Genomic DNA, 21,922 nt, shown 5'->3' with positions numbered 1-21,922 from the left:
CGACCTAATTACAATTCCCAGCTGGTATCTCCCGGTGCTGGAAATTCAGACACAGAGCTCCTGAACAAAGCTCTACAACGCGTGTCAGCTGACTATGGTCAGCTCCTACTTACCAGAAGGGGAAGTGCAGACAGGGTCGGTATACACTAAATACATGTAAATGAATTTAAACCAGTGCTAAGCTCTACTAATGAGCACCGAGGCTGCATGCTCTGTACTCCACCTTCCTTCATCCACTACAAACACCCAGAATTAAGAGAGCCACTAAACCCAAATAGGTTGTATTAAAAGAACTAAACAGTCACGGACAACATTATTTTGAAAAACATTTCTTTACTGGTTTTTATTAGCGCCAACTCACAAACCCCAATACACAGTTTTCCCTAAACTTAATTCCGGGGACACTCATCATCGATGGAAGAAAAAAAAAAACAAAAACAGAAAAGATCTTTGTTTGGTAACTAAAACTGTGCCAATGTTATTTTATTAATCCCTGAATGTTCAGCATTGACGTACTGCTGTTGAACATTCTGTTCTGAATGGACAGGTCTGCTCTGCTCCATCTCTTGGGTTATGAAGCTAGAGCATCATGGAGCTGCCTTAAGGCCCCCCAGATGACTCAAGATGTTGTTTTTAAATGACCTTTGCAAGAGGGGGGGTAAATATAAAAGGCTGCTTGGATGCAGCAGCTGTTATTTTTGCAGTTGTTTAAAAATAAGCCCAGAGACCGCTGTATACAATATAGTGAACAAACGTCCAGACATTTTTTTTTCCAGTTTACTGTTGCCATGATATCTTCAAAACATTCAGATCACATTGGATCAAATTTTACAGAAGGGGGAAGGTGGAGCTGCAGCACAGCAACCATCAAGCAATGTTTAAGGCAAATTTACTTCTTCCCATTGATTAAGAGCTGAAAACAAGATTTGTTTTTTTAAACTGCTAAGCATCATTATCGCCACTGGACATCTAAGCTCAGGTAATTTAATCAAAGTTTAAGTGGCGTCAACTCAACTAGATCTGAACATCGAAGGAGGAAAATGATGTAGTCCCAAGAATACCATCAGGAACTTAAAAAAAAATGCCGTATGTGCACAATTCCTAGAGATTTTTCTCCTGGTGGTAACCGGAGCCCACTCTGAACCCCATGTGAACACACACACACAAAAAAAAAAAAGGATGTAATGGCAGGCCTGTAAGAAGAGCAAGGTTGACTATGACAAGTGAAGGGCCAAACAGAAAGGTAAACCAACACGCTATAGAAAGTATCAGCATCTGCTTGGGGACTGAGTTACTTGAGCAACTTTTGTAAAAAATAAGAACAGCTCATATGGAAGAGGGAAGCAGAACGGAAAATAAAAGTCCATTTTGGGAGAAGGGAAGGGACTTCTTAGGTACACACAAATAAGCCTGGTCTTCTCTTGTTCTCCTCAGCAGAATTTAGTTGGGTGGTTGTGCTTTGCCCCTCCCTTCCTGATTCAGGCAGGTAGTATGACATGGCTAGTGCATTTACTCATTCTGGGCATCATAATTAGCACCCCCGGCTTTCTTCAGCTCATTCTTGATGTACTCCTCCTCCAGCTCTTTGTGGTCGCTGATCACAAATTCTTTGGCAAAGTTCTGAAAGAGACAGAGAAAAGCGTAATGAAATTAATTACTTGGGGACCAGAAATTGTCCAGCTGTGTAAACACTGGGAGGCTGTTTCCATTGGAACCTCATTTGGCCCAGGACACCTCAAGGTTGATGCAGGTTGCAACTCTTTCTCCTACACGTTGTCTATTTAGCCTGCAAGCTCTTTGGAGTAGGGACTATCTCAGGGGTGGGCAAACTTTTTGGCCTGAGGGCCACAACCGGGTATGGAAATTGTATGGCAGGCCATGAATGCTCATGAAATTAACAATTCAGACACATTCAAATAAACTTTATTTAATAAAGATACATTTTAGTGGAAACAAACATTAAACCTTACTTACTATTACAAATATACATACAAAACAATTATGATAATTATACCAAATTTACTCACTTTCCATGACCTCTTTGATTAACGTGAACAATGCAGCTGGTACTCCCTGGACAGCTACTCTTTGTTTTATCCTCAACAATGGAAAATTAACACTACTAAAACAGCAGAGTCACCTAAGCCAATAAGTAGCAGGCATGTGAGCTTGCATGTTCCAGGCTCTGATGGCACGTGAGGGTGAGGGTTCTGCAGCCATGGTAACATGTGTGCCCTCACGCAGGTCCTGAACACACGGGTGTGCCAGAGCGTGGCAAGCCCCCAACCGCGCTCCTCGGGGGCCAGACTAAAAAATAGACTGGACATGGCCTGCGGGCTATAGTTTACCCACCCCTGGACTCTCTCTTACTATACCTGTGCATAATGGAGTCCTTGCTTGGTGCTTTTAAGTGCTACTGTGATAGAGATAAAAAGGCCTTTTTAGAGAGATGGGACTTTGACAAAAGACTAGTTCTTATTCCAAGCGCAGTACAGGTAAGATTTTTCATTGAAGCCATTAATAGCATCTTGGACACTCCATAATCAGATCTATAAATTAATAGGATTGTCCAACGATGCAGCCAATCAATGCAGGAAAGCCAGTATGACTGAAGACAGAACATGGTTAGGTTCCCTGCAGAATGAACCTCTTGTAGATATTTTTGTTGCCACTGTCTGCCAGGGTGCCCCAACCTCATCACTCTTCTCCCAGAACCTTTGTGGCAAGAACAACCGGCCCATTTTGCTCAGCCCGGCTGTTTGAAAACTGAAGGGATCAGAAGCACTTTGTCATCATGAATTAATGTGAACGTGCATTTGAAAGTGAAGTTTTTAATTGGTATTTCTGAAACCATTAGCAAGAGGCCACCCTGATCAGAAACATCATTTCATGATCTGCGTGGGAGGCTAATTTCCATATGGCTGGGATATGGATAATAATAATAAAAAGATCACATCCGCTGACAGTTAACCGTCCTCCCTCCCCTACTTTTCAAATGCTTTACAGTCAGACATTGGGATCTTATGCTGGCCCAGTGTCGCCACAGCTACCTTAAGCTCAACTAATGTCATCATTCCACTCTTGTCCCAGGCTGGGCTTGGCCAATGCAAGAGAAAAGCTGTTTCAAAGACATTCTGTAGATATAATTATGGAGTAGGAACTACTGTCGTTCGATCCAGCAGGCTGCTGGGCTGAGGAAGGCTGTCCCAGTGGCTAGGGCACTAGCCTTGGACTTGAGACCTGGGTTAATTCCCTGCTCTGCCACCGACTTCCTGTGTGACATTGGGCAAATCACTTAGCCTTTGTGCCTCTGTTCTCCCATCTGTACAATAGGGATAACAGAACTGCCCTACCTCATTCTGGTGTCGTGAGGATAAATTGATTAAACGGTGAGGTGCCCAGTTGCCACAGTAGTGGGAGCCATATAAGTATCTAATAGATAAACTGATGTCTTGAACTGACCTCTGAAGCATCTAGTAACAGTCACTGAAAGGGAGCTCGGGTCTGATCCAGCCTGGCAATTCCCAAATGTTCTATAGTCTCTCTACCGAAGGTTAACTTGATATAAACTATTCTTTGGGACACTGGCTGTTGGTGCCACAACACAGAGATTCAGAAGAGCTGCAGCTCACAGGATGGTCTGCGGTGAAACCCTAAAGCTATAAGTTGCCGTGGGTTTTGTGCAAAAGAGAGGTTTTTCAGAACAGACTGTGAAAGCAGTTCCACAGCACCTCTGGGATACTATTGCTACTATACTAAAGCAAGTCTACTGGTGCTGATTCAGAATTTTCAGATCACTAGTGAAATGTACGTCTGCTTCTGCTGGGGTTGGGTACATGCACACACACATACACACACAAATTGCCTCTTGCTTCATATTTTCTCTTCGCACCCTAAACCTAACCACGTCCCACAGCTGCAAGCATTTCATTTATCCTTTCCCCATTTCAGACATTAACATCTACCAGGCAATTAAACAAAAAGATTGCATTCCCTTGTCCTCTGTGTGGCCGTGGATGCTTAATAGCAACAGCACAACTGACAGAAAGCCTGATCTCCCAGCTGGAGAGCATCAAGAAGTCAGCAGAGCCAGGATTCCTAGATAATGAAAGCCCAAAACCCTAAAAGAGGAAGCCTAGCAGAACTAGGCAAGGCTTTCATGGGGAAGCAGTCATCTTGTTTGGGTGTAAACTGTTCTGGAACAGACCAGCCAAGACTGTCTCTATATGTATAGGGAAGAAGTGGGTATTATATTGACATCAAATTCTACACTACATGGAAAGCTTTCATTTTGGCAGTCTCTCAAGAGCCGCAATTTGTATGGGGGGTGGGGGGGGGGAAGGGAGAGAAAATGGTCAGTTTGGAAAAGATTTACCACTTTTTTCATGCAATGGAAAAGGAAGGCACGCAGACTGCGACTGATCCTGTTCCACACTGCAGGGAACCTCAATATTTAAAAGATACTTGAAAGAAAAAAAAGCGTATAGCAGCTAAGTGAAGCCTGTTCTGCTCTGCTTTAGTTTAAATCGTGGTCAGAAGGAATTCTGGAAAATGGCAATTGTTTGGCAGCACTTCAGGCTCCTAGATCAAATCAGTTCCCCTTACTCTCATAATCAGTTCCTTTCTGGTACAAGACAGATCAACGCTACCTTCCCAGAAAGTAACTGACAGATTGTGACTATTTAAAATGAGGTGTTTTAAAGAGAGAAACCCAGGAGCACTTAATCCTGCTATGCTCAGTAGTCTGGAATACAGAACGGGAAAGGGACTGTGTTAAGACATTCAAGTTCCATGAGGATTTACCCAGCTGAGAAACCCAAAGAGCTATTGTACTTGCAATTATTCTGTGTGAAGCTCTGCAGAGGAGCTCAGCTCTTGTTAATCCCAGGCAAACAGAGTCCTATCAAGTTGCTGTTCACTGCCCTGTATTACCATCACCACCCCGCCCCTTGTGAGCTTAGCAGTTTCAGTCTGTTTCCCACTGGGTTAGTAAACCTTCCTCCTCTCCAATACAAAAGCTTGCCAGAGCCAGGGTTACGTTTAAGTAATGTAAGTCTGTGTAGCTGGCCCATAATGCCTTTAAAAAAAAAATGCCTCCATGCAGAATGTGCAAATGAAGCACAGAATCATAAAAATGTAGGACTGGAAGGGACCTTGCGAAGAAACTTTGCAAAGGAACTTTGTGAAGGATTCTTCCTCCCATATGGCCTCTGAATGCTCTAATACAGGGGCCATAAAAGCTCCTTAGCCAACCAAGGCAGAATGTGCTTGGTGCAGGTATTGTGTACAATTGGGCTGCCTTGCAGAGGCCCCCTTATAAATCCTGGCATAAAGGGCATGGCAGGGCAGAAGGCAAGTCACTGCATCACACACAGCTATGCGGATGGTACTGCTGCAAAGCAGCTGAGGATGAGTTACAGCAGCTCCTGGCTGCTTTAAAATTATGTCAGGTGGCTTGTAGTGGGCCCCACAGTAGCTCAAATCTTCCCTGAAGGCACAGTACAGAATTCCACCCCTTACATCTACTGGAGGCAGCTGCTGGTTTATGTCCAGTTCAGATGCAACCTAGAGAAGGCATGTTCTGGGTGACCTTGGGCACGTCACATACTCTCTGTGAGCCTCAAGTCCCTATCTGTACAAAGGGGATACAATACTTCCTTCCTCTCACCCTTTGTCTTGTCTATTTAGTTTGCCAGCAGCTTGGGGTAAAGACCATCTCTCATCATGGCTGTGTGCAGTGCCCCGCATAATAGAGCCTTGATCCTGAATGGGGTTTCTAGGCACTAGAATAATAGAGGTGAGTTATTGCATTGTAGCTAGTGCCACAGCCACAAAAGGCACTGGCCCTAAGCTATAGGTGAGGCCATTTCAAATGCAACATTTGTCAACCTTGGTATCCACCAATTCTGATTGTAGGGAGAAGCCAGTACCATCCTCTAGGAAATGTGGACCCTATCAATGACAGCTGTATCTGAGCTGATCTCTAGCTTCTTACAAAAGGTCTTAGATAGGAAAAGTTAGGCCACGGTGTCAAAAACTGGATTACTGAACGTTGTTTATTCTGGGTTAAGAACATTAGACACTGAACTATCCTCACTAGACCAGGACTATGAGGTGGAGGAATTCCATCTCCATTTGTTATAGCTATTATGTTAAAACACCAACAGAGAAAAAAAAGGATTAAAAATGGTCATGTTAAGACAGAAGCAGAACTACGGTTTGAGTTAATAGATGCTATCCAGCCAGTCTCACCTGGGAGAGACTGATTCATATTCACTAGAAGCAGCACACATTACTCTGAAGGCCTGATTATCAGACTGTGTCTCATTCAACAATTTTTTGTGCTAGCATTTGAAGCGTTGCACAGCACACACACACACACAGACAGAGCTCAGTTCAGAGTGAAGGCTCATCACTCTGACCTTAAAAGGAAGCAGCTTCCACTTTGTATCTTACAAGTCTGCATGGTGACAGGCCGCTTCTTGCCCTATGAAAAAAGGGTAATTTGCCTTGCCATTTTAAGTGGCATTGAAATAAGATTTCAGCCTGGTAATACAGAATGTGTCGATCTGCTAAGCCTGCAGCTCCTCCCTCAGGGTACTTAATTCTATGAATCATAGTAAATTGGAGTCAGCCACCTTTCTTCGCTTACCACATCAGTGCAGTTTCATCACCCTCCACCCCTACCTTAGCAGCAGACACAGTCTGAGCTAAAGACAACTTCATTTGCAATTTAGAGAGAGTGACCTCAGATCTTGTTTTCAGTATTTTAGCCATTTCAGTTTCCCCACAGTAGAAGCAATGAAGAGAAGATGAATTATTCATACCCAAGAGGACGGTGAACATTTAGGCCCAGATCCTCTGATGCTGCAGCCCAGGAGGACATAGCACAAACAAGTGTGTGAATAAAAGTGTCATTAAGGACCTTTGTACTGCCCCAGTCCTGGGCCAGCTGTGTGCCAGTCTGGCCACACAACAGAAGTGAAAGCTGCCTGAAAGTTACTTTCACTTGTGTCAGATGTCAACAGCTCCAGGCAGGCAACACACAACAAAGGGATCAGTGGAGCCTCTTATCCAGCAACATCCCCTATGCCACCCACGGGGAATAGATACAGAGCCACAGTGACTCTATGGCAGAGGATGATCACCCTATGCTGGAGTGAGCTTCCAGCAGTCATTACAGCACAGATGAAACCCCTGGGTGGAAGTGACCGAGCAGCGGCCACTGCACCAGCTTGTAGGGATGCTTTGCACAGCTGGTGCAGTGCAGAGTAGCCTCAGTGCAAATGAGGAGCCAGGCTTCTTCCCCTTCCTCACTTCAAAAAAATGAATTGATTGTTAAATGCAAAACAGGAACTCAGCAAGTTTGTCTTCAAACCGAGGCAATTTCCTCATCCAAAGGAATTCCGTGAATATTTGCTCATAAAAATTGAGCGGCTTTCCACCCAAATTTGCTTTAGACAGACAACGGAGCATATGACTTTCTGGGCAGGAATGCTGGAGGAAACCATGAATAGTCAAGGTTTCCAGAAGGTAAATGTTGAACTAGCAAATGTGAGTATTCGTACCAGGCATGCATCCAACCAGGGACTGGGAATCCCTTTATTTATACAGAGTCATGGAAGAGCTTGGTGTTTACAGAACAAAGATTTCCTATGCTGAGGAGCTTAAAACCCTAAGTTAAGAGGAAAATGATATAGATGAAGGAAGAGAAAAAAGGAGTTTCCCTGCAGAGAGGAGAACTAAGACTTTTTTTTTAAAATGAATCTACAATCTGCAGAAAGAGAGGAGGCCACCAGAGAAATACTGGTACTACCAGCTTCCTGCTCTCTTTGACACCCCTTTTGCAAACAAGAGCAGATAGGCGAGCAAAGGCAAGTAGCACATGTGTGGACATTGCAGCAGCAATCAGGGAAAGGCTGGACCTGATCCTTCACGGCTCTACATCGCATGGAGTCATCTACACCAGCTCAAAGGCGAGTGCAGAGTGGGTGTAAAATCAGCATAGTAGCATTTGACAGCCTGGCTTCCAGAAGTGTGGGGCAAGGCACTGTTAGGACCACGGTGCACAGGGCGGTCATTAGTCATCAGCAGAGTTGCCCATTTTAAAACCCAAATGGAGCCTTTTTTAAGGTAAAAAGACAGCCCTCCTGTGCTAAGGCCACGTGTGGCATATGTCATCATGCAGCAATCTGAGTGAAGACTCACGGCCCTCAGAACAGATCAAACAGCTAGAAACATGAACAGCTCAAAACACCATTAACTACCCTAGTGCACTGGTTCTCAAACTAGGGCTGCCGCTTGTTCAGGGAAAGCCCCAAGCGGGCCGGGCCGGTTTGTTTACCTGCCACATCCGCAGGTTCCGCCATATCGCAGCTCTCAGTGTCCGCGGTTCGCTGCTCCAGGCCAATGGGGGCAGCGGGAAGCGGTGTGGGCCAAGGGACATACTGGCTGCCACTTCCTGCAGCCCCCATTGGCCTGGAGCCGCGAACTGCAGCCAGTGGTACCCACGATCAGCCCAACCTGGGGATACGGCAGGTAAATAAACCGGCCCGGCCTGCCAGGGACTTTCCCTGAACAAGCGGCAGCCCTAGTTTGAGAACCACTGCCCTAGCGCACACTGTACCTTTCCACATTTCCTGGGTGCTCCTGAGCAAGGCAGGTCAAAACAATAGCTACAGAAATGGAGACAGCCAATAGGTTGGTTGTGTATTGAGCACTAAGAGACAGAACTCAATTATAAAAACAGGTAAATCTAGGAGACGACTTGGCTTTTTAAGCAGCACAAAAAGTTTAAAGTGTAACACTAGTGTATAATTTTAAGTGAACAAGTGGGGCCTACTCAATCAGATGGTCAAACCTGCAGCCACAGACCCACCCAGCTTGGGTCAGCTTTATCAATGGGACCTTTGCATCAAAAAGCACCAAATGTCCTGTGTTCAGGGCCGGCTCCAGGCACCAACAAAGGAAGCAGGTGCTTGGGGCGGCCAATCAAAAGGGGCAGCATGTCCAGGTCTTCGGCAACAATTCGGCAGTGGGTCCCCGAGTCCCTCTTGGAGCGAAGGACCCGCCGCCAAAGTGCCGCCGAAGAATGAAGCGGTGCAGTAGAGCTGCCACTGATCGTGACTTTTTCTTTTTTTTTCCTGCTTCACTGCTTGGGTGGCAAAAAAGCTGGAGCCGGCCCTGCCTGTGTTTGATCTTTGTATTATGAATGGTGGCCTATAGTAGGATTTGAACTGCTCTGGATCTCTGAAATTTGGGATGAGTCCCTTCAGCTAGGGGAGTGTGTAATCCACACTAGTCCAGTGTAAATCTTTGTCCCACTTTCCTGGTTGGACTACAGACATAGGTTTGAGGCTGTTACTGCTCCTAATTGAATGGACTTGGTCCCTCAGCTTAAGTTGGAGATTTATGCTTTTAGATTCAGAAGTCCCCATGAATTACCCAGCCGTTCCCACACCACAAGGTGTGCAGCATGAGATGGAGCATGCTGACTGAGCTCCATCAAGTTAATTTGCACTCCAACAAGCTATACCGCAGGAAATCACCATCCACTAGCCCCTTAATAGCATGTTAAAAGGCACTCATTCTGGGTGCATGTCTGCAGGCCATCCATCCACCCCTACTCCAAACCCGTCCTCAGCTGACATTGCAGAAGGGTTTGGGGCAAGTCACAGATCTGAATGTTGGCTTTCCAGCTGTGGTAGAGGGATGGGGGTGGAAATTGAATAGCCTGACAAAGGACCCACCCAAGGTTTACTTGAACTCCTCCAGTATAATAACCACAGAGTGTCTGGACCTTTTGCCACAGTTTAAGATGAGGGAATTCAGCAACACTGAAGCCAATGCAAATGCGCTGATTTACACCAGTTGAGGATCTGGCCCAGCAATTTTACAATTCTTAAAATATCACTTCATAGAATACAGAGCCCCTGCAGCCACTCCCAGGAGAGGAACCCTAAAGAATGCAAAGCACAAAGAAAGGGCAGGCCAGTTCCTCTCCCTTTCCTTTATAGGAAGTTATTTTTTTGCTCACAAGCCCCAGTCTCCTCTTGAACAGTTGCTATCCCAAGTGGTTCCCTTACAGGTGCTTCTAGCAGACTCTTAATAATGCCCATGTGTAAATGTACTTTATTCTGTAATGCAATGCAATGGATTTCATTTGTTTGGCCGCAGTCGAGCTGGGTTCCACTTGCTTTTAGGATCTCGGCAGAAGCACGGAGTCTACTGGCATTTGTTCAGCTTTGAACAGTGCTCAGCCTGTTACTTGAAAATGCATCTATAGTGTATCATTGAACCACAGAGTTAGAAGGGACCTGCCAAGATGCAGAATTTGTTGTGTCTAAAGTATCCAAGACAGATGGCTATCCAGCCTCCTCTTGAAAATCTCCAGTGAAGGAGCTTCCACAAACTCCCAAGCAGTCTGTTCCCCTTGTTCCACTGTTCTTACAGTGAGGAAGTTTTTCCAGAGATTGAACTCTGCTCTGCTGTAGTTTGTCTCTTGTCCTGCCCTCTGTGGCAAAAGAGAACAACTTTTCTCCATCTTTTTTATGGCAGCATTTCAAGTATTTGAAGACCTCTATCATATCCCCTCTTAATCTCCTCTTTTCCAAACTTATCCAGTTCCTTCAGCCTTTGCTCATATGGCTTACATTCCATCCCTTGGATCAGCTTTGTTGCTTGCCTCTGAATCCTTTCCACTTTCTTTACATCCTTTCTACACATTGGTTACCAAAATTGGACGTAGTTCTCCAGCTGAGGTCTAACCAGCTCCGAGTAGAACAGTATGATCACCTGCCATGACTTGCATGCTCTGCCTCTGTAATCATAGGATTAGAAGGTACTGCAAGGGTCATCTAGTCTAACCTCCCTGTGACCTCGCCGAGAATACCCAAGCAGGACTCCTTTTCATTGGAACTTGGGTCTCAGACAAAGGAACATGGACTTTCACAATTATTATACCACAGCAAGTGCCCTTCATGGTTTTTACTCCAGAGTCCACTGACTGTTGTTGGAACCCAGAGACTTGTTCTGATCATTTAAAACTCAAAGCTGTTATCCGTGATACAAAAACACCTTGTGCCATACTGCTAATTCTGAAGGCATCCCTGTGTTAACTATGAGTAGAATACACAACTAAGTGTACATAGGGGGCCGGGCTGCAAGAGAAGCCACAAAATAATGAGCAGCTCACACAACTGGGTTTTTTTAATGTTATTTCTCTTTCCAGAGCTCCTGTTATCCCACCTAGTGAACCAAAACTGGGTAAAGCTTGTGCTTTCTTGGCAAAAAAATAAATAGATTTGAATATTTCTGCTTGCACCCCACTAGAGCTTACGTCAATGGGGTTGACACTGGATTTGCACCAATGCAACTAGCAGCAAAGTGCGGCAACTTATTTGAAAACGATTTAGTTCCAGCATGCAATACAAAGCTCTAAGAAATATGGAAGTTTGTCCATTCATTGTCCCACAATTGAAAATAAGCATCAATATGTTCGCTTTAAACAAAACAAAACAAAAAATCCTTGCAACATTAATGCCCTTCTTGCTCTTCTTTCTCTGGCTATATCACAGATATTGAAAGGGAGGGGGGAACGTGTCCACGTCTACAAGTAGCTGAACTATTAAATGGAAATCAGCCATACTTCTTTAGAAAGATAAAAGAGGTATTTTGCAAAACAACTATAAAACTGAATTATTTCATAGGATAGGATGTTGCTTAGCACTGAGAAGTGGGTGCATGGGATTCTCTGTGTCTCGGTACTTAGGGTATATGTACACTGAATTGTAAACCTGGGTGTGTGGGATCCGGGCTTGTGGATTTGGTGTGTACAAGCCAGTGCTTGAGCATCCACACAACATTGTAAAACTGGGTTTACAATTGCTGGACCCGCGTCTCACAACCATGCTAATGTGTCCATGCCTCATTATGCACACCTTCTGCCTTGGGTCTGCAGATCAAGCTGTGTCCACACTGCAAAATGACAGAATTTGGACCCAAGTCTCAGTGGGACTTGGGCTCAGACCCACCAGATGGGTGAGTCCTGGGACCCAGGTCCTGAATGCCTGGTGACCTGAGCCAGATAGATTCATGTGTGGACAGAAGGGGCAGCAGGGGGTTGGGCTCAAACTGGAGTCTGAGCCCAGGTTTACAATGCAGTGTAGACATGCCCTTAGTGGTCTTCATTTCCATCGTAACTGAGCACTTGAGGGGAATGGGAACAGGGAAGAGGGACACAGGCAAGGCTCTGCCGTGTCAGAGCTGGGAACAGACTATCAGCGTATAGAGATAAGCCCAGCTGGTGTGAAGGGCTTTGGAATATGCTTGGAAACTAACCCCAATAAACATCGCATTGTCTGCACTTCAGACTTCTGGTCTCTTGTGGTTTCTGTCTGCGTGCCAAGAACCAGGGAAGTGGAACGGTGAAGGGAAAGCTCTCTACCAACTTATTATCCACCTGGGGGTTATCATGCATTATGCTTCTGTCCTGCTTCCTTTGGTCCTGTGGTTGGCTACTTCCCCAGCTCATTGTGGATTTTGTGGGGTCTATCTCAAACTTAAGCCTGTTTGGCCTATTTGGTATTATGCATCAATTCAATGGAACATACCGACACACACCACATGATACGAGTTACATTCTTTGGCTCTCAATTATGACATCCACAAAGGGGGTGGAGCGGGGGGAAGCACAACACTACAGTTCAAATTGCCTTAAGTGACACCTCCAAATAGTTTGCTTAATGGAGGTAATTTTCTAAAGAAGGTGGACGAGAATTGTTGATACATTTGGAAATACTTTGAGAATGATCTCAAACGAGACAGGTTTGCCTAATAAAGTTGGTTTATAGCACAATTTCCATAATGTTCATATTTCAGGTTCAGAGCTTTTACTGGGTATATATTGATTAGCTAGAAGATTAAGGCTTTACGTCAAAGCCAAGAGTGGTTAACACTCCAATAGCCTATTAAATCTAATAAGCTATTAAACAAGCAACCAATCAAGTTTCAAATGACATGTAACAGAAAGTTACAGATTGTTGTATGGGTCAGTTGTCAGCATTATATAATTTCTGCTTCAACTACAATTATACAGTTTCAGCTACTTCATATTAATAAAGCTTTGTTTCATCACTACATTTACGGGGTAAACCTTCTGTTTCAGCATGAATCCTTCAGTGTAGTTCCCATGTTGGGAGGTGCAGCATAAATGGGTATTTCCTAGGAAGCAGTTTGAATTTCAGCAGGCCTGTCTGAGTTATTTGTAGGTTAAAATCATTAAGTAACAAACATTACACAGTAAACTGAAGGGACCTTCACTTTCATCCTGCACAATCCCCCCTCAAAGGAGATTTCTTAATGTAGACAAATACTATGGGACATACTATGGGACAAGGTTGTTACAAGGAGGAGGATGAAAAACTGTTCTTGTTAATCTCTGAGGATAGGACAATAAGCAATGGGCTTAAATTGCAGCAAGGGCAGTTTAGATTGGACATTAAGCAAAACTACAATGCTGACAACTGACCCATACAACAGTCCATAACTTCCTGTTACATGAAACTCGATTGGTTGCCTGTTTAATAGCCTATTTGATTTAATAGGCTATTGGAGAGTTAACCACTCTTGGCTTTGATCTTCTAGCTAAAAACTTCCTAACTGTCAGGGTAGTTAAGCACTGGAACAAGTTGCGTAGGGAAGTTGTGGAATCTCAGTCATTGGAGGTTTTTAAGAACAGGTTTGACAAACACCTGTTAGGAATGGTCTAGTTATTACTTAGTTCTGCCTTGAGTGCAGAGGACTGGACTAGATGACCTGTTTGAGGTCCCTTCCGATCTTTTCTATGATTTTCAATATTCAGCCTGTTCTGACAGCTCAGTGAGAAAGGGTATTCTGAGGCACCAGAAAGAGTCAGTATATTTAGGGAACTCGTTTATCAGATGGGTCCCACCATAAACATTTCTTCAGAGGAAGCAAATGCTGAACTGTAAATCTGTTTAGTCACAGTTGCGCTGCTGTTGGCTAGGATACCCTTGCGTACAAAAGCGGTAGGAACATTTTTGGTGGTCCCTTCTTGCCTTAAACTCTAAGACTGTTTCAGCACCTGGTTCTGACACAGTGCTTTCAGCAATTGATTTCAAAGCCCTTTACTAAAGAGGTCAGTATCATTATTCCCATTTTACAGATAGGAAAACCGAGGTACAGAGAAGGGACATGACTTGCCCAGGATTACTCTTAGGCCAGTGGAAGAGCTGGGAATAGAACCCTGGTCTCCCGACTCTTAGTCCAGTGCCCTCTCTGCTTCTATCTATTTTAGATGAGAGGATTTGATAAGCATTCCACAATGCTGAAGTTCCCCTCCTCCTTGATTTAAGTCTACTGAGGTCCACTGAACTTGAATTTTGTGGGAACACAACACTGTGTCAGAATGTCCTAGGCATGCGCTAAATGGTTAAATTACACTTTGTGCTTGGAGAGACAAATTCCACTGGGGAAACTTTCCGAGATGTGTGCTTTGTACACAGATCTCCATGTTCCTGTTACACCCAATGCCAAACAGGAAACTATTCAAATCTAGTTAACTATTAAAAGTTGCTTGTTAATTAATACCAATTGCAAGCCCAGCCTTGCAGTCTATTGTCTCTGCACAGTGAGATAACCTGGAGCCTTCTGATGGTCTAAAACAAAATTAAAAAAAAATCACTGAAACAATATGCATGGCAGTCTCTTTCCTATTATCTTTATCCAATTTAACTACCAGTGCGTTGCTATACATGTCTCAATAGTAAGTTGTTTTTATATGAGACAGAAGAAGAACAGGGGCGAAGAGATGTACTTACCCAGGCAAGGACTGGAATGCGTACTTTTGTTGCTCTCCTTACAGCCATAAGCTTTGGTGACAGCTGAGAGTCCAAACGTGCTCATTTTTAACTGAGCATGCAAAGGGTAGATTGAGTCTTGGTGATGGTAAGCAGGGTGAAAAGTTAAAGCTTTAAAAAGAGAATAGTTTTCTAAGGATGACCAAATTTCCCTCTTCCCACCCCATGCTCTCAAAGGCTAGAAGCAGTGCAGGTCAGAAAGGTGGCATTACCTGTACTACTTCTTTGACCAGAGTTTTGTCAGTCCCGGTTTTGGCTCTCTGCAGGCCGCTAACGTTCTCTCCGATCCAAGTGATGAGGGCAAACTTGACTCGCTTGCTCATGGCATCCCCAGTGGTAAATCGGACAAATCCAAACAACCTGATGTCATCTTTAAAAACAAAGAAACAAAAAGGAGATGTCATTAGAAAGGAGACAAAATACTACCTCACTAAAGAATTCGTCTTGATCGATTCTGAGCATAGCCAGGTGGTGTCCTGATCTGAATTACCAACACTTAAACAAATCTAAACACTCTTAGAATAGGGGAGATGTGTACACACACGTGTGTAGCATATCTTCTTCCCCTGTTAGATCTGCTTTTCACTATGGCATGCTCACTGACTAGGAGTTACCTGACTGGCACAGCTGTACCATGCCAGCTGCTACGTTGTTAAGTTTGGAAGCGAGGAACGCACTCGCAATTGGCCAGGTCTTTCAAGTCCACACAGATGACCTGGATGACGCATTTAGTCTTCAGCATGCAGGAAAGGAAAGACATTGATCACTGGCCCCTATGCCACAAGCTGCTCTTGGAAGGTAGGAATCCACTTGTGCAAGGCAGTTTGCAGGACAGGAGACCTATGACCAGATGCACACCCAAGCCTGATTGGATAAGCAATGAGAAAGACTAGTCAAGACCTCAAGTTACTGTAACAGGTGACTGCACTGCACAGCAACCAAAAGAACCATACCATATAGACCAAGGAAACAGCTCACTGAACAAAAACCAAGACCAGTAGTTGCTGAGGGCAGACGCATCAGTGGGCTGGTGTGCTGATTTCCCAGCCCACAAAATAAAACAGGCAGGCAGCCTTCAGCCCGCTGTGATCCCTTCTTCCCAGGGGGAACTTATAAAGAGTCCAGACAGAACAACAACAAAACACACGGCCCTAACAAGACAAAGACAGCAACTACAACCACCAGTCTCCACACACAGACCTGTGGGCAGGGCTCCAACTCGCAGGGAGATGTTCCCAGGCAACCCTTCATGTTTCCCCTGCTCCCATTAATGTGTCAGGGTTAAGTGGTGGCTACATTAACTCTTTAAGGTCTGGGTTAGTGATTAGGCTTGTGCCCTATCACGGTATCTCATGTTGAAAAGCATGTGCTGGGGTACATTTAGATCACCAGTGCTCTCTACTAAGAGCTCTCAAACTCTTTATTAGGCCATGGCTACACTAGAGAGTTGCAGCGCTGGTGAGGGGGTTACAGCGCTGCAACTTAGGATGGGGCCACACTTGCAAAGCACGGCCAGCGCTGCAACTCCCTGGTTGCAGCGCTGGCTGTACACCCGGTCGAGCCTCGGGTGTAGCGATTCCAGCGCTGGTCAGCAAGTGTGGGCCCCACCAGCGCTTTTATTGACCTCCGGGGTATAAGGAGGTATCCCAGAATTCCTGTCCACAACAAACCGGAAGAAAGGGAGAGCTCGGAGTTCAGCCAAACTGCTTATTTAAAAAACAAACACAGCTCCTGTTTGCTGAGCGAGCGGAGGCAGGCAGGGGAATTACTTTGGAATGTTCACAGCTGTTTGCTTGAAGAGAGAAACAGCACTCTCACACGGCAGAGGGGGAGGGGGAAGTCCATGTTGAGCAGATGCTCATCTGGGCTGACGGCTATTTAGGAGTACATAATTTGCATTTAGTGAATGAGAGAGGGGTGGGGGAAGGGGGTCAGAACTTTTAAAATGATTGAAGGTAGGCACTGTGTGTCTTCCAGTCCTTAGAACTTGCAAGGCAGGGAGCTGAGAACAGTGTCAACTCCAAAAATCCATTCTGTCTGTCTCCTCCAGGCTCCCTGTCACATTCCACCCCACCCCCCTCTTTTGAAAAGCACATTGCAGCCACTTGAATGCTGGGATAGCTGCCCACAATGCACCACTCCCAACAGCGCTGCAAATGTGGCCACACTGCAGCGCTGGTAGCTGTCAGTGTGGCCACACTGCAGCGCTGGCCCTACACAGCTGTACGAACACAGCTGTAACTACCAGCGCTGCAGAACTGTAAGTGTAGCCATGGCTATTACTATTTCCTACTGTCCCTGAAACTTCTGCAGATCCACATAATGAAATTGGGCTAATCTACAAAGGTGCTGCCCTGCTGAGAGTAATCCAAAGTCAGAGATCTGTGAATGTTCCAATTAAGTGTCTGATCTACATGCCTGCAGACAGATCAGTCTCTGCTGCTGAAAAACCCACAGGAGGGGAAGAACTTCAAAAGATATCTCATAGAAGTGCCTTTGTTTCCTCTGCTCCTTCACTTGGCCATGGCAAAGAATCACAGAAAGAGACACTTCTCCCCCACGATATGGAACAAGGCGCTTTTTCTGGAATAAGGAAAATAAGTGTTTTCAACCCCAAGGTTTCAAAAATGAACAGTCAGGCCACCCAAAAATCATGACTGGGTTAAAAATCCATGAGATTTATAAACAGTAAATTGAGTCCATTTTTACTTTCTTGTTTGAGAGCCTTTAGGTGTCAGGTGGCTGCAGAGAAAAGCTGGAGAACAAAGACTAGAAGCTTAATTTTCTTTATTAATTACAGCTGCAGCTCTCACAGTTCCAGATACTGGGGCTTTGGGAAGACATACCATGTGCACTGCAAGATTCGTGGGGGGAAATCACAAGAAAAAACTACAGTATCTCTCTGCTTCCTTGGAGAGCTTCTAGAACTTTTGCTAACTCCTGATTGAAAGGATTGGCATGCACATTGTCTCTGTCCAAAGGGAAGGGCTTTGCAGCCTGAAAGAATGGGCACAACCTTTGGAGCCTGCCAATGTATGGGAAAGCAGACACCAAGCATGGGGGTTCATCCTGGAATCTTTAGAGCAGCTTACTCCCCTCTCCACAGCAGCATGTCGTACTGCCCAGGCATAAACCCTGGTAGTGGCACAACAGGGTTTGTATTAGCTGTATTAGCTATCCCTAGGAGTTCCTGATGGAGGTCCACTGAGTCAGGAAGGGAGCATGCCACAGGGCATGGCTGCTCCTCGCCCCCTCCGGCTAGCTTCCCCCCACCTCCATCTGTGACTCAGTCAAAGCACAGGGCCACTAAGAAGAGTAGCCAGCAGCAGAGGCATTTCTGCACCTACTTCCAGAACGAGCCCTCTTTGATTCCCTTCCCCTCCACTGAAAGAAGAGAACAGAGAATCAGGCCCTTAGATTTTAAGATCACCATAGTCCTTGTTTCAAGGCCTGGCTTCTGCTCTGTTAGGCCAAACTAAGGTTTCTATTTAGTGACCATCTGCGTACAAGCATCTCATCTCTGGAGTTGGACAGATTCTGCGTTTCTTCTCTGCAGGGTGACTCACCAACCCAAGCTGTTGGGTGCATTTGCAATCACAGGCATATACATAGTACCACCCCCTTCCAGTCTTTTCTTGTGAGCACACAAGATACTGAAACCTACATCAGCCCTGATCTTCCAGAGAAGCAGAACAAATGGACGGTCAAGCGAGCACAGAATACACCTAATCACAGCTGCTTCATCGGTTTAATAGGTCACTTGGTGTCCTTTTAGTGCAACAAGAGGACACATAAAAGAATCATGAATCAGAGCACTTGCTTTTTGGAAAAGGAGCCTGTTACACCTGGTCCTACTTAAGTTTACTGTAAACAATTCAGCATGTTTTATTCCTATGCTGTCCCAGCTACCACCATGTGAGACATCCAGGATGCCCAGTGGGAAGTCGAATGTTAATTCACACCACCCTCATCTAGATCCGCAATAAAATTTTCCTGTATACCATGTATATTGCTATAGGGCATCACCAAGGAGCCTTATAGAAACCTAAAAGGCTCTGTACCACTTCCCTTGTCCCCGCTCCACAGAAAATAAGTGCCAAAGCCAATGCAAGAAGCCTTTGAAAGCCAACAAATGTCACTTAATGCCTCTGAGTATATCTACACAGCAATTGAACACCCACAGCTGGTGCACATCAGCTGCTGCAGGCTCAGACGGGACCCTCCCCCATCACAGGGTTCGAGAGCCCAGACTCCAATCCTAGCCTGAACGTCCACACCACAATTTTACAGTCCCACAGTGCGCAGCCATGGGTGTTTAATTGCTGTGTAGACATACTCATTGTGTTTAAGAAATGCAAAGGTTAGACATAAAAGAAAAAGCTGGTATAATTGATAACAGATCACCAACAAGAGAAGCAGGTCTTTCTGGCAGAATTCAGAGTGTGCAGTCAGAATCCCTGGGCAGAACTGGTTGAGTTTCACAAATAGTCTGACGCATGTTCACAGCGACAAACTGTCAGTGAAACAGGATCCAAACTTAAGTTCTTGTATATTCATGGATTTCCTTTCCAGGGTTAACCAGAGCTATCCTGCCAAATCATTTCTCTGCATTAGAGCAAACAAAAGGAAGTAGTACTTCACACAATGCAGTCAACCTGTGGAACTCATTGCCAGGGGATGTTGTGAAGGCTAAAAGTGTAACTGGGTTAAAAAAGAATTAGATAAATTCATATAGCACTGGTCATCATCAGGAGACAGGATACTGGGCTAGATGGATCATTGCTCTGATGCACTATGGCTGTTTTTATGTAGAAGTAGTCAGAGCCTTAGTTAACGCTGGTCCTCCCCCCTCCCCAATTGAAAAAACCCAAGACACTTTAATTTCCTCCTCCCCCTCCCCAAGAACCATTTAAATTGGCTTTAGAAGATGGATATTGGTGTCTGCAGTGTTTTTCAAACAAAATTATAATAGAGATGGCACATTCCCTCTGAAAGAGGGAATCTTGCCCTGCTTCCATGAAGCCATCTTCCTAACCGCTGACCTTTGAATATCAGTACAGCCTGAAGCAAACAAAAGAGCATTATTCATAGACCTGGACCTAGCATAGACAATGGCTGCGGTTGGGAAGATTTCACAAGCTTCAACGAGAGCATATTACCGTCGTATATGCCAAGGGTGGGGTAGACGCTATGTAAATAATGAAGTAATAATGCAACGAACACCTCAACAATAAGGTCACTTAATCTCCTTCTCTCAAGTTCGTTCCTTACTTGTCAGTGGGTAGGTAGTGTTCCTCCCCCTCCCCAAGTGGTTTCCTTGTTGATAATATCTATTCTGATCCCCCCCAAGTATTTTAATACAATTGAATCAAAAAAGTTTCCCCACTGGACTACAAAGCTGCAACATTCCACACCGACTAGAATCAAGAAAGGTATATTAACTGCAAAAAGCCTTATAACATTAGTCCCATTGCTGTAACAAACTGGCAAATCAATCATATTCTTAGATAAGGTCACCACTCCTAGCTTTACTCACCCAGCATTACTGTTCCTAGGGACTGCAAGGAAATATCTGACAGAAGGCTTTGTCCTTACATACCATGTGTTACGAATACCTTGGCCCTACAGAGCTAGTTATAGAGAAAACGTGGCAGATTTCCTCAAAAGTGTCCTGGTTCTTATTGCTTTCCATCTGGCTTTATTCATATGTTACTTGGAAAACATTGGCTTACTTAATCCTCAAAGAAAGAGGCATGTGTGGAGAAAGTCAAAATTCTTCATTACGTGTTCAGTTGAACCTTGAATGAACAGATTCCTTTTCCTACACTTTTTGTAGCAGCCAAACCATCTTGTTACATTTTACCAGGACATCACAATGTGAGTATACTACCGTAGCTGCACAAAGTAAAAAGGGTGAGGAGAGAGTTTAAAAGGAACTAAAACTGCTCTAGCTCTGAGGAATTTTTCTTCTAAATGCTCTGAGGAAATATACTCCACTTTTATAGCTAATTAAAACAACCTTTAAATAAACCTCCAAGGACGTATCTTTAACATCCTGTTAACGGATATGGCCAAGTAGGATATTAAGGAGAACTGGACAACTCAAGTTCTGCTCTTCAGGCTGAGAATATTATGGGGCAAGATCCTCAGATGGTGTGAACTGTTGAACTATAGCAGAGATCGGCAACCTTTGGCACGTGGCCCACCAGGGTAAGCACCCTGGCGGGCCAGGCTGGTTTGTTTACCTGCTGTGTCCCCAGGTTCGGCCAATTATGACTCCCACTGGCTGCGGTTTGCCACTTCAGGCCAATGGGGGCAGCGGGAAGTGGCACCGGCTGAGGGATGTGCTGGCTGACACTTTCCGCTGCCCCCATTGGCCTGGTGCAGCGAACCACGGCCAGTGGGAGCCGCGATCGGCCGAACCTGCCAACGCGACAGATAAACAAACCGGCCCGGCCCACCAGGGTGCTTACCCTGGTGGACCCTGTGCCAAAGGGTGCCAATCCCTGAGCTACAACTATTACAACCATTGAAGTTCTATCTCTGTGTGTTTTCCACAAAGCCTACCACTGACAAACACTCACCAACATTTTGGGACACCAAAGATTTTCCCCCTATACTCCAAACAGGAAGCAAGAATTACAGCTCCTGCTCCCCTAAATGATACTCAGTCTGTGTACATATTTTGACTTGTGATTAATTTGCTGAGGATAAAAAAACCACCACCACAAAACTAGGAAAAGCTTACCACTTTTCCTACCATAGCAACCCTATACTGGGAGAAAATAAAATGAAGCTCCCAAACATGACAATATGTAGGAGGTTAATTCCAGTTATATACCACTTTTATGGGATGCAGCTCTTTGCATGCATAACAAGACACATCTGCAAATGTTTTAGAAACTTTTGGGGGAAGAATTGTGTGTGTATAACCCTAAGTAACAGTAAGGCTGTCTTGTAATGAAACCAAAGGGAATTTAGTTCGCATGGTGCCATTTTCGAGTACTCTTACAGCTAGATACTGGTTCTAGTCCCAAAGACCA

The 21,922-nt window shown here is 44.9% G+C and overlaps 1 protein-coding gene across 1 annotated transcript in view; it reads right to left on the bottom strand.

Annotated features, from left to right (window-relative positions):
- Positions 1–313: 313 nt before the first annotated feature.
- COTL1 (coactosin like F-actin binding protein 1) overlaps positions 314–21,922 on the bottom strand; it is a 30,573-nt gene continuing 8,964 nt past the window's right edge. The window contains exons 3-4 of the mRNA XM_050923278.1: positions 15,092–15,249; positions 314–1,620 (exon numbers count right to left, since the gene is read on the bottom strand). Coding sequence (XP_050779235.1) covers positions 1,510–1,620; positions 15,092–15,249 — 269 coding nt within the window. The 3' untranslated portion in view covers positions 314–1,509. The remainder of the gene's footprint in view (positions 1,621–15,091; positions 15,250–21,922) is intronic.

Source organism: Gopherus flavomarginatus, chromosome 14 (assembly GCF_025201925.1).
Source record: "Gopherus flavomarginatus isolate rGopFla2 chromosome 14, rGopFla2.mat.asm, whole genome shotgun sequence".
Lineage (NCBI taxonomy): Eukaryota > Metazoa > Chordata > Testudines > Testudinidae > Gopherus > Gopherus flavomarginatus.
The sequence above is the reverse complement of the archived record's forward strand: the minus strand, read 5'-3'. Positions and strand labels throughout refer to the sequence as shown.